Genomic DNA, 18,627 nt, shown 5'->3' on the forward strand with positions numbered 1-18,627 from the left:
TTGAGAAGTCTTTTTCTTTTCTTTTCCTGAAATATTAAGACTGGTAATTATGTAGTTTAAATATGTAGATACAAATTAAGAGAAATGCATAATTTCTTAGAAGAGTAATGAAACATTACCCCAACATATTTTTAAACTTCATATCGCCATGTTCTCTCTTGACATCTCTTACATTGTGTATCAAAGCCACTTTAGTGCCAGCAACAGAGAAAAAAACCAGTAAATTTTATTCTAATGTTTTAGCATGTTTCTCGTCTGCCATTTCTGTTTGTTGAAATGTGCTTGTCAGCAAAGAGCTTCTTGTGCTTAGTAAAGCCAGTCTAGAAAAAAAAAAATGTTAAAACTGCTCCCATCTTATGGATTTTAAGTCAGAACAACTGTTCAGGTTCAGTTATGGTATCAGATGACAACTTTAGATAAACTGCTGCTTTGGTGGGTCAGAGTCACCATTTTTAGCATACGCATAAGATGACAACTTCTTTGAAATCTAGAGGAGAACGATGTTTTATTAAAGCCAGACATTATTAACATTCCACGTCTTAGTGTGTGCACCCTCATCAAGTTTGAAGATGACACAAAAGCTGAGTGGTGCAGTTTACATACTGGAGGGAAGAAATGTCATCCAGAGAGACCTTGACTGGCTGGAGATGAACTTTTCAAGTTCAACAGGGCCAAGGTGCTACAGCTGGCGAGGGCAATTCCAAGGACAAATACACTGGCAGTGAGTGTACTGAGTGCAGTCCTGAGGGGAAGGACTCGAGGGTTCTGGTGAACAGAAAGTTTGACATGACCCAGAAGTATGCACTTGCACGCACCATTTGTGAGAAAACCTTGCTGTTCTTCTTTGCACACAGACAGTGGCAACAATTTTCCAGCTCTGAGTAAAGTGTTCTCAAAAGCAGACCAAACTGCCCACTTAGATCAGTGTCTGTTGTTTGTTCGTATTGAGACCCAACAGATTTTGCAACCCATAATGCAAAAGAATGGTAAATCTAGTGTGCTACCCTGGCACCTGTGCTTTTGAGCTTTTAGTATGATGGTTGTTAGTTTTTTTTCTTTCTTTTTTCCTTTTTTTTTTCCCTTTTTTTTCATAGAAGGAGAATACTTATAAAATAAGAACCAACATCATCACTCGTATTACAGTGTAATTATAATTTTCAAAAATTCTCCAATCACATAAAAATTATGCATCAAACTTCCCTCAGAACACACAAAACAACCAAGTAAAAAGCTTGAATTGAGTGCCTGAAAAGTGAAAACATGAAATTGTTTGGTTTGAAAAGTGAAGATTTCCATGTGTAATTATGAGGTCATCATCTATAAGTTTTTGCTTTCCAAAGTGTAACATATGCCAAGGGGTAGATACTTTACCATAACTATATTTTATATTCTTTTTAGAAATTAATATCATTAAAATCAGAAGGTTGATTTATGTCTTAGTGAGCTATTCGGGTACACTTGATTTTGTACATAAAAGCACTAGGATATTTTCTAGTTACTTTCCTTGCTCTTTTGAAACATGCACATCTTTGAAATAGTGCATATGGCAATGTGAGTTTGTGCATGCATGTAAAATTGTACGTGATATTTCAAGCCATGACAGACTACTACTGGTTTCAGAATTACAGCTTTAAGTACCGTTGTGCCTTTGGCAGTATTTGAAACCTTGGCAGGAGCTGCAACTAATTAAGAACTGACTAACTGTTTTAAAAACAAATCTTTTTACTCTGCTTTCCTTTAGCAGAGCATCATGCCAGATACTTGGCTCCGCATTCATCAGTGGGCATTGAATTGACTTTCTTGGTCTAATAAGTTGAAAATGCAAGGACAGGAAACACCAAAATCATTGTCTAATACTGTCTTATGAAAAATACGTAATTCATCCTGCCAATTAAATCTTTCGAAACATGTATTTTGGTTTTAAACAAAAGCACCTCTCTTGATATTTCCAGCAATGTTCTTTTGAAGAGGTTAATATTCCACATTTTGATAATACCTTAAATACTGTTAAGATAACCATTTTTTTGTTAGACATCTATTTCTTGAAACAAAATAATGAAAGAATAGGGTTTTTTTAGACTTTAAGTTCTTAGTAGATGTAAAACTAGGAAGAGTGAAGATTTACTTTATTAAATATCACAGGCATTTCTAGGGGTTCCTAATGAATTGGTTTTGATTAACATTCATTATACAGTTATAGTGTAGTCACTCTGTAGTGGATGATCACTTACATGCACTAGTAAGTTTCCTGATGTCTTCCTTCTTGATGTTTTTTTTTTTTTTTTTTTAGAACAGCTGCAAACACAGCTTAGCCAACTGAATGCAGAAGGAGGCACTGCCATTCCCAAGGGCCTGTGATTGCCAAGGATGTACAGTCATTCCAATCCTACATTTACTAGACAGAAAAAGAACATACAGTGAAAGAGCAAACCCAACCTTGCTGTAAAATTGTGACATGAAACCTCTTACTCACACTAACAGATGTATCTTTGACTGTCATAAATGGTGTGTTTTCCAGATTTACTGCCAACCATATTTTTAAACTAGAATATATAACTGCAGTCTCATATTTAGCAGAGAAGGAGAAGAAGGGTGTCCTACTTTTAAACTAAAGGAGGATGCAAAACAGTCTGATATTGGTATGATAATGAATGCTGCACATTTCATTGATAATGCTCAGCATTGCTGACTGTAAGATAGCAATAACAGCCTCAACTATCACATCGTTAGTTCGGATTTCTGAATGACATGTGAAAGAAAGAGGAGAAAGAGCAGGTAGGGAATCATAGAATCATAGAATGGTTTGGGTTGGAAGAGGCCTTTGAGATCATCAGTTTCTAACCCCCCTGCTATAGGCAGGGACACCTCCTACCAGACCAGGTTGCTCACAGCCCCATCCAGCCTAGCGCTGAAGACCTCCAGGGATGCAGCATCCACAGCCTTGCTGGGCAACCTGTTCCAGTGTCTCACCACCCTCAGAATGAAGAATTTCGTTTTAATATCTAGTCTAAATCCACCCTCTTCCAGTTTAAAGCCATTTTCCCTTGTCCTGTTGCTACATGCCCTTATAAAAAGTCCCTCCCTCACTTTCCTGTAAGCTCCCCTTCAAGTCGAACCAGCAAAGCTTGAAAACTGGCCTTACCAATTACCTGATCCAGCTTCAGTACAGCATCATCACAGGCAAGGTTTGTGTGCTTGTTGTCATTGCTATAAACATTTCTCTCAGTTGTGGGAGGCTTACTAATTTTTCTCTCAAGCAGTGGCATGAATGGATGTAAGTGCAGACAGACAAATACATCTTGAAAAAATTCTGTTTTCGTTAGGGTTTTCTCCTCCACTTTAGTAACTTGGGATGACAGTTGTCTTGACGATATTATATGGAGTTGTAGACAGCATCTCTGGATGGTTGTAGAGTGGCAATATCATTGCTCTTTGTAGCTCCTTGTGGAGGGGAAGTAGAGGGAGGTGCTGGGCTTTGCTCCAGGGAACCAATGGCAGGCTGGGAATAGGACAGAGTTGCCAGGGAACTGTCAAGCTGGAAACTGGGAAACACTGTACCATGGAAGTGGTCAGACCAGGGAGACTTACTTAGAGAGGTGGTGGATGCCCCATGCCTGTCAGTGTTCAAGAGGCATTGGGATAATGCCCTCAACAACATGCTTCAACTTTTTTGTATTTCTTTTTTGTATTTCTACTTCTTATATTTTTTAATCCTATCCCATCCCATCTCATCCTCTATCTCTTGTTGCAGTGGCTCCCAGCTGAGTTGGTTTAGTTGCTTGGGCATGCCATTTGCAGACTAAACCTGACTGGATGGTACAGAGTGAGACTGTGGTTGGGTGCAGTGGGGACTTGGTGGAAATACACCGTATTCCAGCTCATCACTTGAAGATGGGTTGCCATATCTGTTCTGGCAATACTGCCTTCAATATTGAAGAAAATTGAGCCAGTTTATGGAAAAATGAACTGGAGTTTGAGAATTAGGAAATGAGTGAAGAGTCAGACTGCCTATGGGTATACTTTTAATGAAATATCTGTATCACTAAAATCACAGTCTTAATGTCTGATGCTGAGTTTATGAGAAGTCAGTCAGATGCATTAGAATGCAGTGCCTTGGATACCAGACATTTAATGCTGAATGGAATATTGTTTAATTTTGAAGTTTAATTCAGAAAATGTTGTTTGCTCATGGATACTGTGATTCATAGGTGGTTTATTTGTCCCATTTCACAGAGCTGTTACAGCTTTTTCTATAGAGATACTATCATATATCTAAATCTATTGCTTTATATATAATCTGTACATTTTACACACTAAGGGCAGACATACTTCACATTGGACAAGCTTTAATATAAACACAGAACTAATTTATAACGTAGTACAGTACACTGTTATACTGATTCTGCCTCCTTCAGCTTTCCTGTGCTTAAAGACTTTTGTAGCCTTGTCAAGCTTTCTACCATTGTATCAGAAATAATCTGACATAGTTACTCAGGTACTATCTAAACAGTTTCTTCAGTCAACTATATGCTGGAGTGTACGTGTCCTTATACGTGCTTTCCAGATCTCCCCGTGTCTTGTTTTCTTTCCCCACTAATACTATGTAGTAATATTCACCTCTGAGGAAAACAGGACTCACGTTTCCCAAATGTGCATGGGATTTTCTCTCAGGTAAAAGCTAATGTTAGTGCTCCTTTAAGTTAATTTTATCTTCACTGCATTGAAAGGAGAAGAAAAATGTTCTTAAAAACACTTTAAAGCTGCAGAGTGCTTTATCATAGAGTCATACACTACTGTTGTCATCACTATGGCAGCTGTTTGGGAAAGTCTTTGTCAAATACTCAGCTTCTCTGTGCTAAAGGGGACTAAACTTTTCTGACTGTGATTCTGTGGCCAGCACAGTGAATCACCAGCTGGCTGGCAAAGTGATTCCAGCTGACTATATAAGCCACACCTCTGAAATAAGTAAAGAAGTAAATTATGAGTAATTACTGTGGAGCTGACTCACTGCATAAACAGTGAGTTCAAAATAACTTCAAGTTTTAAATCACTGCTGATGGGAGAAAAAAGTGCCATTGTGTAGGAAATGTTTGGTGCGGTAATTTAGTGCATTGACTTAACTATCAGAAAGTAGAGTGCTGACATTGCATCTGACATGGTATGATAATGCAAAAATAGTTTATGATTTGAGTATTCAATAGCTATTGAAAGGTCTTTTTTTTCTTTTTTTTTTCTTTTTTTTTTTTTCTTTTTAATGTAGTTTATCAAGCTGTGTGGCATGAAAGAATTCTAATGCTATTAAAAGGGAGGTGTGCATGTAGTACAAACAAGTTCATAGCTGTATTTTAACATCTGATTCTTTACTATGCATCTTTATTTCCTGTCCGGGGTCAAGAAATACAGTTCTAGCAACTAGAACTATGTATTTTGACTTTAACAAGAGCAATTCTGAACTCCTGTTGTCATGTAACTTGGCATGCTGTTAGACTTCATTTATTAATTTTCATTGCTGACACCTCAGACAGGAAGGGTCTTGGGTTTAAATATATTAGTCAATGACAATATATATTGAATAGTTCTAATCTCACTGAAGGTTACAACATTATTTCTTAAATAGGTGAAATACAGAAAATGCACGTGATCTTCATTTAGGCTTAATATTTTAAAGACTTTCATTGTCCTGCACTTTATTTCTAGGGGAAAAAAAAAAAAAAAGAAACTGCTATGTTATGGTTGTTTGTAAGAGAATTCAGCTCCAGTGGAAAAGAAATGAACATAGTCTGCTCCTGAAAGACCCTAAACCAGCAGCAAGATAGTAAAAAATAATTCAACAAGCAGAGAAGTAACATCATCTGCCTGTCTTGGCTGAATAATTTATTTCAGCTGAGATTCAGCTATCCTATTTTATATATATGTGTGCCTAAGTGCAGAGTGATCCTACTGAAACAACCGTCAGGGTCATAACAGAATCTTGTTTTGAATTGCTAATACTAGTGATCATTCCAGTAATCAGTTCTACAAGTAATACTCAAGTAGCATTCTGAAAAATAGTTGATACTGGACTGAATATTCTTTGTATAATTGAAATGCTTTTGTTTAATGGTTTTAATGGAGCATCACTAATGTTTTTTACTATTTGTTACTCAAGTAATTCCACTGCAGATCATGTAGATTTTTGTCTTGCAGAATTTAATACCTGAGCTTTTACCATGTGTTCAGTTTGTCTAGTCTTCTTCTCTGCCTTTGATAAGCTAAAAAGTATTAGCATACTTTATTTAGGTTATAATTCATTCATTTACTTCTGATTTTTCTCTCAAAATTTAAAAACTCAGTTTCTTTTCATGCAGTTAGCTGCCATGTTATTGAACTAATGATGTATCTTACTAGTTTAAAAACAATAGACTGGTATTTTCCCTTCTTTTATTGCTGTGAAATCGTCTGCTCTTACAAACACATTTTACTTAAGTAAGTGTATAATAAAATTAATGTCATTGTGAAATTTAGAAGCTTAGTATGATGTTTTGTCTATACACACCTGATAGTCTAGCTTCAAAGTAGACATCTATACATCAAATTAGTAGTTACAAAAGAGAAAGGTTAACCAGTTAAGCACCATGTTTAGGCCTCTTCAAGTTACACGTTTTGCAGTGCACTGTGTTGTAACCTACTTATGTATTTGAACACTCACTTGTAGAAATAAAAACCATCTATTTACCTCAGGAAACTTTAGTCTGAGACAGCATAGCTAGCTGGTGCAACAGACTGTAATTCATTATTTTCTATCAATTGGATTTGACAGCCCCTAGAAGGACACCATGCTATTTTGCAATTAGCAGTAACTGTTGTATCCAGTGTCAGTGCAACATACAATTGCTTACACAACGTTTTACTAAATTAGCCAAGATTTATGGTTGGCGTCAAACACAGTTGGTGTCTGTTGATGAGCTACTCGCTGTCACAGAGTCTCTTGTGTCTGATGAAATTTCACTACAGACAGAAAAGACATCGTGGCTCCTTTCTTGTTTTCTCCTAACATGACACACAGAGTAATATTGAAGGCAAAGAAGTCTGTTTAGAAAGAATGGTACTGATCATTGAGAAAATGTTTGAAATCTTTCTCTGTGCCACGTGCATGCTCTGAGGCCATCCATCAGTGTGCCAGGGTGCTTCCACTGTTGTAGGAACATTGTCCTCACAGTCTGCCAGGAAATGAGTGAGCTGGCAGGAAAGAGGGCTTCTTTGGAATGTTTGTGTGGAACTGATTCTAGAAGAAATTCAACAGAAGCAGCTTACATTTAAACTGATGATAGAAGAGAGTGTTTAAAAGAGACAAATATGATTGGGTAGATTTGTTTAGTGTCTTAAGAGGGTCGCTATATCACATTTATAGGGAGTCCTCTCAGACCTCATGGTGCTTTTAGAGTCTCCAGGTGAGAAATGTTTGACTGTTGCTTTCTCTGTCATTGAAAACTTCTCAAGACTGTGAGAAGGCTGTTTTTATGATGCATGTGTATATAAAACATACTGACTGCAAGGAGAGAAGGAACTAGGTCACTGGTGTACATTTAAAATACAGCTTTAGTGTGAATATGTCTTTTATTTGAGTATGCGTAGTAGATAGTCGATAGTCACAGGTTCTTTCTGGTGGTAGCTTTAGGCAATTTGATGGTTACCTGTCACAAAAAGGGAAAAGTTCTGCAATGAAGATACATGTTACTGCTTTTCTCAGACAATAAACGGCTGGACTGGAGAATCAAATGGTCACTCCATCATTCTATAAGGAAAAACGAACAAGCAAAATTCAAAAATCTCTCCTTAACTATGTAATTTTAGGGTCACTGGACCATTGCTGGATACATAAGTGTTAGATGATGGAGAGATGCAAAACAAGATGTTTCTGTGTCATCATATAGGAGTCTTTGTTAGCTAACTGAAACACTGGTCCTACAGTTGTGTTTTATTAGTCTTCACCTTTAGGACTGCACCGTTTTTAACATCAATCACACTCTAGGTTATCAAACTACATGAACAGTTTTTCATGCTGTTTTATTGCTTATATACTAAGGTAAATAATATAACAATTAGAACGATTTGGATTTTTTCATCTCTTTTTTTTTCTCTCTCTCCCTCCCTTCCCTTCTTCCCACCAACCCTGCCCCATCCCCACTCTCCCCATTTGCACAGCCTCCATTGAAGAGGAACCAACTTCAGCAGGTATGTATATTTTATCATTACACCTACATCAAAGCGACCATTACTTAAGAGCTACCTTTAAAATAAATGAATATATATTAACCAGCCTTATGTTATACATAACATGTGCTTAGTATCCTTATTAGTGTTGTTTTCTTTTCTCTTGTGTCTCTTTCCTTTTGGCCATATTTTCCTCAAGTCAGAGTCACTAGAAGGTAAAATTTGGTGAACATTTCCTCCAATAGTAGTTCAAAGTCTTTCCTGTCACTTGTTCCTTCCTTTGTAATTCTGAGCTGGTGCATGGACCTTAACACAAGCAGACAAGGTCAGAAGTGATCAGAAGTTCAAAAATATCAGTGCTTTTGTTAGTTTTTAATTTGGCTTTATACTGGTGAAGCTCAGTCAGCTTCATGACTGACAGCACTGCTTGGGAACAAGGATTGAAAGCAGGGAAGGGCAGAGGGTGCAGAAGCATACTGCTCAAAATAAACATTCAGCAAACTGTGGCCTGGATATGTGGCTCAGTGAACTTTTATTTCCATTGACAGACTGCCAAGTAGTGAGAACAGATAACAACAGAGTCATAAAAATTAGTTTAGAAGCACCCCAGGAGATGCAAACACATAGTCCTTATGCTATTCCAAAGATTAACTATTTCTAATTAAATGGCAATCCATTAGCTTGGGAGTATTTAAAGAAAAGAAGACATACCGAAGAAGAATGCTGCTAAACAGATTAACATATTTGAAATGGCATTGAGTTGCATAAACTCAGTGAGCTAAAAACATCAAATGAATAGGGAGTCACTTTATAGTGGCTTGTTAAAAGAAGTCAAGGTCTCCAGAGTGCCAAAGGCAAAAAGGTAAGAAAAGTGAACAAAGGAGGGAAGATAGCAGTGAAGGATCGAATACTAACTGTTTACATCAGTAACCTACAACTTGGGAGCAATATAAGTTATTAGGATATGGTGGAGAATAATAAATGAAAGGACTCAGAACAAAGACAAAAGTGGAGTGTGAGATGAGTAGACTAGTTAAGGATAGCGCTGAACAGAGAAAAAATCAAAAGGGTACTTTCAACATGAAGATAGTAGCAGAATAGAAAAAAGGACATGACTGAGATGAGGAAGGCCATGTTGAAACAGAAAGGAAGAACTTTGGGCTGCCTAAGACTTAACTAAATGTATTCGAGAAACCTGTCTTCAAATTTGAATGGAAAATACATTAATAAAAGAGTCAATTGCAAGATGAAAAGGTACATGGGGGCTCATCTGTCCCTTTTTATTTTAGGTAGTGATGAAAGAAGAGCACTGAGGTATACGTGAATGCACTGTAGTAATGCCCAAGGACTTGTTGTGGCTGTACGTTAGTAATCACTCTTATTGCAATAAGTGGAGTACCTCACAAAGACAGACACTCCTTCTCATTTTTAACGCTACTGTAGATTTTGGTGAGAGCCCATATCCACGAACTGGACAAACTAACTAGACCCATTTGCTGAAAATGCGTTTCAGTAGTTAGACAGAATCCTACAGGTTATGTATTCACATCCTCTGTAATCCTTACAACTTCGGGTGACGCAGCAGAGTTGTGTTTGTATAAAAGCTTGTCTGCTTTTTTATTCATTTAAGTGGTCTATGTTTAACTAGTTCTAGCTGTTCTGTTTTACTGCACTCTGTATCAGTACTTTGGTTATTTCTCCACATAATTCTCTGTTCAGCAGAGCTCAGACAATAATTTACAATGAATGACTTCATATTCCTAAACATTCTTAATCTTCTTGAATGCACCAATTATCAGTAAAATCTTTTACACAGGAATTTTAAAAAATATTTTCCTCCTAGGCTGTGTTTAAAACTTAAATAATTTACTTAATTGTGGTTGGTTGAATGAGCTGCACCTAGTATTCAGTCATTATTCGTATTACTATAGTTATCACTGTTTCAGGATATTTCGACATCCAAAAAATGTACCGCAATTATTTGTGCAGTAGTATCTATGCTAGTGTAACTTTCTGTATTAAAACTCTTAATAGAAACACTGGTGATCTTTTTAGTTTTGCCATGAGAGACTGCTGTTAGCAGTAAGGGTGTATGTGTGGGAGTTGCACTGTTACAGCAGCACAGATTGTTATTCCCACACAGGCAAATCAAAAGCTAGAAATATACAAATAAACAGTACCAGAATGTTTTTGTTCTCTGAATTGGACAGATGAGCAAATGCCTCTAGCATATATTCTACATGGTAGATTTACAGTGTGAGACAAAACACATATTTATAAACATTTGTGCAAACAAATTTCAGCTTCTTAGAAATTATGTTACAATGGAGCATGACTAAATACCTGCAAAAATACACTGGCTTAATGTAATAGAAACACTTCTTGTTATTTAATCCAGTTGTAGGACACAGGTACTTCACATCATTAGATTCTTCATGAATTATTTTTGAAATAATTACTTTCTTTGGAAAAATTGTGATGATCTTGAAGGTTTTCATAGGATGTAATTTGACTGGACTTTTCCAAATGCAGAATTATATTTTTTCTTACTCACATGAAAATTTCCACTTCAAAAAATCTGACTTTGTGAAAACAATTCTGATCTCTGCCTTGAAGAACAAGCTTTAGGTCTTAAGCTTTTCTTCTAGATATTGCCAGAGTATGATCCAACTCTATAATATATACATGAAATGTGACTAAATAAAATAGGCTATATACAATTATAGACGTTAATTCTTAGAAATTCTATAAGATAGTAAAAATCATTACCTACAAATATTATTTTGAATCAACCTCAGCAAAGCATTTCAATACATAGTATCTGGGTAGTCCTTTTATCTCTCAGTGCATGATAAACCTATTGTATTTGCAAGTATGCATTTAGGCTCACAGGTTTGCCAGATTCGAGCTTGTAGCAGCTGTAGTGAAAGTACAGCCCAGAAGTGCAACGTCTGTTGTGTCAGTGAAATGCACTATCTTGTTCCTCACAAAAACAAAATCAAAAGCAGTCTGTTACATTAAGAGGAAGCATATAGTTTTACATGTAGTGTAAAAATAATACTTGTGCAGCTTTTCCAAAGAAAAATGTTATGGGTAAAGTGTAATTGTTCCTTAACTGAATATTATTTATATCTTCAAATTTAATAAGCAATACTTGTTCATCAGATGCCTTTAATTTATAGCTTCTATTGATTTTATATTAATATATGACCGGACGATATTGTTTTGAACATAAAAAACGAATGAATTCTTACGTGTTTTTTCCAATGCAACTTAATTCTCAGATTGTATTGATTTTTACAAAGCCTCATGTTCTGCTTAGGACAGATATTCCTTCCTTCTAGCAGGAAGGCAGTTATTGTTCAAAAGATGCAGTGGTGCAGTGATGAAAAATAAGTAGAAACTGTAACCAAAGCCCCGTCTATCACCTGGAGTCTTCCACTGAGGTTTCTGGGGGATGCGTTCATCTTGTAAAAAACGTGTGCTTTGCATGGGCAGGAAGCAGAGCTCGTGCAGCTACCAGATTTTGTTCTTTTCCCAGAACAGCAGCACATGTCATCCAGTTTGTAATATGTATCTGAGCATCATGTAATAAACCTCTGAATTCCAGTGCTGATCTGGTATTGTCACAGGGGGGTAAGCAGGCACTTCCGTCAGCAAGGCACAAAAGTTGCTCAGCACTGAGAATTGTTAGAAGTACCTTAGAACTGTTGCAAAAACACTCTGCGATAAGAGTCTGTTGAACTATAACAATTGCAGGAGAGGAAAGACAAAAAGCGCATAATGTATTACTGGTTTTCCAAAACACGCCTTTACTTGGCAACTCTGCCCACAGCAGAGGGTTGGAACTAGATGGTCTTTATGACCACTTTCAACCCCAGCCATTCTATAATTCTGTGATTCTACGATTCATAAAAAACAAGCTGTAGGATAAATTGCAACTCATAAACTGCTTTTATGAAAATTATAAACTTTGTGGGAACATTTTATGATCACTATAAGCTTTTAATGGAACAGCGATTGGGATCAAAGCTAGATTGTTTTTTTTCTGTTTAATCAAAGGGAAAAATAATACTATTTCCCATATTCTCCTCTTGAGGTAGCGTTTCACTTGTCTGACAGTGCATCCCTTGTCTTTCCAAATAATCTCATAGAAGTTAAGTTTCTAAAATTGTGTTCTGACTGTTGTAGCCCCTAATGTGATTTTGAGTGATGCTATGGGTGAATACATGCCCTGTGAGTATCTGTCTAAAAATGGTATTTCTCAGGCATTCATTCAGTGTCAGAATGTTTCAGCCCAAGCAATGAACTGTAATTGTAAATCATCGAACATACTCCATCTAAGATGAACAATGCTTGCATTTTGCATGGTGTTTAACAAAAGCAAGAACAATGCATTTTTAAAACAATTCTGACTGTTTTTCTTAAGCTGATTCTGCTTAAGCATTGATCCAGATCTTTTTATTCCATTCTACCTAAATATATTTGATATTTTAATTGTCATAGACATCTGAACACTCTCTTTTGAGCTAGTTCTACAAATCTGTTCAAGTTATTTTGCATTTTGGATCAGTTCTGTAGTTTCACTGTCACAGAAGCTCCGGGATCCTGTGAAAGCAAACTAGGAAAACCTTGTCTCTTGTAGATTTTTTTTCTGTGTTGCATGATTCTTTTAAATCTCTTTATTAAAGTAGGAAGAAGTTCCTTTGTAGCAAATTGGTTTGAGGCTGTTGTATCAGCTTCTCATGGATGTCCTCCTGTTTGATTTTTTGCATCTCAGAAATGTTTCCCATGATTTAACATATTCCTTTTTTTCATAAAGGAGTCTGGAATTGCTTCTAAAGACATCAAAGACTAATTTTTCCAAGACAAGATGAAAGGCAGTGCAGCTCAACATGCCTCACTTGGTTCACTTTTATTTACACTATGCTTTTGAATGAAATAATAAATATGTACCCTTTTGACATAATAAGTGAATACATTCCTTGATTTTGTTGTCATTGATTTAAGTCTGCTGTTATAGGTAACTGGCATTTGTGTGTTTATACTCCATCTGTATAAAATATGCAAATGGTCTTAGTCCTTCATGACAATATAAGCTATTTTACAGTATGAATTTATTACTGTTTTAATGAAATTTTGGTGTTGAAGAGATAGCAGACTTAGTACATGACAGTAATTTCTTCTTCAAACGTTAGTAAAAGGCAATCCATAGAACAGTACCGTGGCACAGTATATTCATGCAGACGCTTTCATTGTATATCTGTGTGCAATTACTATATGCAGTCTTCTTTTTTTTTTTTTTTCTTTTTCCAGTGGAAAGTAGCATTGTTACTCAACAATTCTCTGATACTTAATCTGTTAACTTCTGTAGAATTTCAACTTACATAAAACTAATTTTAACATTTTAGAAAGATAAAATCATTTTTGAGAAGCAAAGTTTGAAAATGCAATGGAAAATGGAGAAAGAGACATGTTGGGAAAAGACTCATAAGAATTTGAATCCATCCAATCCTTGGATTGGAAAAAGTGCAACAGGAAGCATTCCAGGAAAGAAAAAAAAAAAAAAGTTATCTAGAGATAGCACTTCTCAGAAAGTAATAAAAAACAGTAATAGAAAACATCTAACAAATTAATGGCTTATTCTTTTGTGTTATGATCCCAAAAGCAGGTAACTGCTTGACTCAGTAGTATATAGAGATTGCTGCAGTCACTAACAAGACTACTATGACCCATCAAGTAGATCTACATAAATAGATAGATAGACAGATAAAAAGCTAATGCAGATATTATCAGGAAACAAGTGTACATATATTTTTATATACATGAATGTATATCTAAGTGCAAACATATATGCAAATGTATATATGTAATGGATATTAAGAGTATAGAATTATTAGTAGCATTTTGGATACACAAATACTAGAAAGGTAGTCTGAGGTAGGAAAATCAGTAATATAGCAACAGATATGATTTGAGGATTATTATAGATTTAGCAAACTGTTCAGAGATTCTATGGCAGTGAAACTACTTAGACATTACAAACTTTTTGATACCATAACAGCAAATAGATTTATCATAGAATCATAGAATAGCTTGGATAGGAAGAGACCTTGAAGTCTAGTTTCAACCCTGCTGATGTGGGTAGGGTTGTCCCCCAATAGATCAGGGCACCATCCAACACAGCCATGATTGCCTCCAGGGCCAGGGCATCTACAGCATCTCTGGGCAGCTGATGCCTACATCTCACCACCCTCTGAAGAAAAAAATTCTGCCTAACATCTAATTCAACCTGTTTTGACATTTAACCTCTTTTAAAGCCATTCTTCTTTATCATATCACTGACAGACCATGTAAAATGTCAGTCTCTCTCCTGCATATATGCTCCCTGCAAATCTGCGTAGAGCCTTCTCTAAGGTAAACAAGCCCAATTCCATAACCTCTGATCATCCCTGCAACTCTCTTCTGGACCCTTTCCAACAGATGCACACCTTTCTCATGTTGGGGGCCCCAGGCCTGGAAGCAGTACTGCATGTGGAGCCTCAGAGGGGCCGAGGAGAGGGGGAAAATGACCTCCTTTATCCTGTTGGCCACCCCTCATATGATGCAGCCCAGGATACAGTTGGTCTTCTGGGTTGCATGTCCACATGGCTGCTCTTGTCTATAGTTTTGTCCGCCAGAATTCCGAAGTCTTTCACTGCAAGACTGCTCTCAGTGAGTTCTTCTCCCAGTCTGTACACAAACCTGAGATTGCCCTGACCCAAGTGTAACACCCTGCACTTGGCCTTGTTGAACCTCACTAAGTTCACATGGGCCCACTTCTCAAGCCTAGTTCAGGTCCGTCTGAATGGCATCTCTTCCTTCTACTGTATTAACTGTACCACTCAGCTTAATGTCATTGGCAAACTGACTGAGGGTGCTCTCTATCCTGATGTCTGTGTCATTGATAAAGATGTTGAAGAGTACCAGCCACAACATGGACCTCTGGGGGACACCACTCATGACTCTGCCTGGACATACAAGTATCAACCGTAACACTCTGACTGTGACCATCCAAGCAATTCTTTAGCCACTGAATTGTCTACCCTTCAAATCTGTACTTATCCAATTTAGAGATGAGATGTGGAATGGAACCCTGTCAAAAGCCTTGCACAAGTCCAGATAGTTGCCTTTCAGTTGCCTTTCCTTTCTCCATTGGTACTGTCACTCTATCACAGAAGGCCACCAGATCTGCCCTTGGTGAAGCCATACTGGCTCTCTCAGATCACCTCTTCATCTCATATATGCCTTAACATAGCTTCCAGGAGGATTTGTTCCATGATCTTCCCAGGCACAGAGGTGAAGCTCACCAGACTGTAGTTCCCCAGGTCTTATTTTCTCCCTTTCCTAAAATTGGGAGTGATGTTTCCCCTTTTTCCAGTCACTTAACTGGAGGACTGGGGACTAAACTTGTCAGCCATGACTTTTGAATTGTGATAGAGAGCAGCTTTGCAGTTACATCAACATTAGGATTCCTTTGGGATCCTGGGATGTATGTCATCTGGTTCCATAGACTTGTACACTTTCAAGTCTAATGAATCAGTCTCTGGCCTGCTTTGCTCTTACAGAGGGAAGGATATTGCTCCCACATAGACATTCAGTGTCATGAGGGACATAGCAAGCCTGACCGCAAGGGAAGACTGGGGTAAAGAACTCTTTGAGTACCTCCACATTGTACATTGTGTGTTGTAGACAGCTCTCCCTTCTCCTTTATCAGAAGATGTACACTGTTTTTTGCCAATGTCTTCTGGCCAATGTACTTTAAATAAGCCTTACAATGGGTTATTCTTATCAATACTATACTTAGGACAGATTATATGCATACATATATATCCACAGAATTACTGAATTCATCAAAGAGATCTCAGAAAGGAACAGTGGCAGTTAAGGAAAGCAATATCCAAAGAGACCAAATGTCAAAACTTTTCTCATTCTGGTCAGATTACCCTTCTAACTACTCCTGTCATTTCGATCAGTGTAGCACCTTACTCTGTAAGCACAGTGTTAAGCAATCAGTCTGAAATCTGTATTGCTTCAGTGTGCTTTTTTTTTTCTTTGTTGTGGTGGTATTTCTCTGGCAGGTAAAACAGATGCTTTGTCTCTTCTCTGGATAGCTTGTTCATAAGAAGCCCTGTAAAGCAGATTGTTGCACCATAGCATATTGACCTAAAGTATGTCTTGGAACCTGTACGCAGAATAAGAAATTATAGGTCAGTCTTTTTCTTTTTTCTTTCTTTCTTTCTTTCTTTCTTTTTTTTTTTTTTTTTTTTTTTGAAAAATAAAAGGATGGAAAAAAAAAAGTGTTTATAAATTATTTTAAACAGTAGTTATTTTGATACTTACTTATTAGACATCTCATAACAGAACCTGGGTTGGGTCCTTTTGGGCTTGTGGAAATAGACAGAATAGGGGAAATAAAGCAGGCATGTCCAACTCACAGCCCACAGGCTGCGTGCAGCCTGGCACCATTCACTTTGCAGCCCTCTCTGCCCCACACCATCGTGGCAGCAGCTCTGCCCCACTGAGGGGCTTAGCCTGGCCCTAGGCACACACCCATCACGACCTTCACTGTAAAAGATTTTTCCTTGCATATAACCTAATTCCACCCTCTTTGAGCTTATATCCATTAACTGTGTTATATATTTTATGTGCAGTCCAAAACAATTCTTCATCACTCAGTGTGGGATAGGCAAGCCAAAAGGTCAAACTCCCATAGAATAAAGCAACATATTTAATGCATGTTTTCCAGGCATAGTTGCTAAGCATTTCTAATCTGTACATTTGGAACAAATACAAAATTCTTCATCTGATTTCCAGTGTATCTACTGGATCCCCAGAAATAATGTGTCATGGTGACTTATGGTAAACAAACAAACAAAGAAAAAAAACCAAACCCCCACATACATGCATTTAAAGAGGAATTTGTACTGAAAAAGAGTTTCAAAAGTGAATTACCATTTTTTGGTAACATAAAGCCATATACATAAGGTTATCAAAATCCCTATGTTTCCCTGGTCTCAAGTCCTAATCTATTTTTATTGGAGGGTAAATTCATATTTTCATATTTAATGTATTTTTATTTATTTTAGCTAATTGTGGTGGATGGTGGAAATTTTCTACTGAGCAACATCTTAGATAGATAGCTTTATGGTAGATAGTTTGGAGTGTTAAGCATGTCTTTTGCTTGAGCACAGTAATAATGTAGTCATTTTTTCAGTGGCTTTCCTTCCTCCATACCAGTGAATGCTTTTACTTTTTAATGCTGTAAAAACATGTTCATCAAAGAATAAAAGAGGTCAGTGGGTTAAAATACTGGCAAAACGTCATTAATTTTTAGACAACTGTGTTGAGACTGCAAGTGAAAAAGCTTTGAAATCTCCTTTAGAATGATATTCCCATACGATTTATAATTACGCTCATGGCTCTGTAGGCTAACTGTGCATTTGTTTGCCTTGCAAATATTTGACTGACTGTGGCTGTGAAATTGGATTTCACAAAGGGTATCTCTTCTTGAAAATAATGCTCTAATGATCTTCTATTGATTGCAAAAATTTGAAACTGTAACTCCTTTGATGATTATCAGAAAAGGAAAAAAAGAAAAAAAAAACAAAATAAAATACACTCATGTCCATAGTTTACTGAAATGAAACTTCCCAGGCAGTTGGTGGTGGATTTTACCTGCATACTCTCTCACCAGCAAAACCACAAAGATGCATCTAGCTTATTTGCAAGGATTTTTATTTACACACACTGTACAGCAGAGTCCAGAGCACTGTACTTTTGTGACAGCTTGCTCTCAGGCTGTCTTCTGGGGCACAGTAATTCTGCTGTGATATGCAGAGCTATTCTGTTTTGAACATTTTGAAGACGAAAACTATCTTTCTGTATTATTCTACAGGAGGGGATTTGCCAGTCCCCCAGGGTCTTTAAGGGAGCTTTACTCTCTGCTTGACACACTTGTAAAAATTCCTTTCTTTCTTTTCTTGAACTATATACTTTCTTTTTCAATGCCTGAAGCTAGCTGGTTAATTATTTTTCCATATATCCCAGTCAAAATATAGAGGAATTCAGAACATTATGTAATTTTGAACCATATTCTGATGGAAATTGGACTTCTGCATTACAAATAGCCCTGAATGCCAGGTGGAACTTAAGACTATTACAGTAAGTAGCCTGGGACATTTAAAATGTGGAAATCTTGCTCAAGTCAAGAACACAAATTAAGTAATATTTTCACTCTATCCATGTTTGTCCATACATCTTAAAAACAACTCTTTTTGGCCAAATAGCTCATTTCTTTTAAGGTGAGACAAACAAAACAAAACAAAACAAAACAAAACAAAAACAGAGCTTGGATGTTGGGGTCTGCCTGCAGCACTGTCAGCTGCCTGAGAA

The 18,627-nt window shown here is 36.9% G+C and overlaps 1 protein-coding gene across 2 annotated transcripts in view; it reads left to right on the forward strand.

Annotated features, from left to right (window-relative positions):
* The window catches only part of EDIL3 (EGF like repeats and discoidin domains 3), a 276,166-nt gene that overhangs the window by 104,813 nt on the left and 152,726 nt on the right, over positions 1-18,627 (forward strand). Inside the window, exon 3 of one of the 2 annotated variants that reach the window (XM_424906.8) lies at positions 8,185-8,214. The exons of the other annotated variant lie outside the window; for it this stretch is intronic. Coding sequence (XP_424906.3) covers positions 8,185-8,214 — 30 coding nt within the window. The remainder of the gene's footprint in view (positions 1-8,184; positions 8,215-18,627) is intronic. 2 annotated transcript variants of the gene reach the window in all.

This window comes from Gallus gallus, chromosome Z (genome assembly GCF_016699485.2).
Source record: "Gallus gallus isolate bGalGal1 chromosome Z, bGalGal1.mat.broiler.GRCg7b, whole genome shotgun sequence".
Taxonomy (NCBI): domain Eukaryota; kingdom Metazoa; phylum Chordata; class Aves; order Galliformes; family Phasianidae; genus Gallus; species Gallus gallus.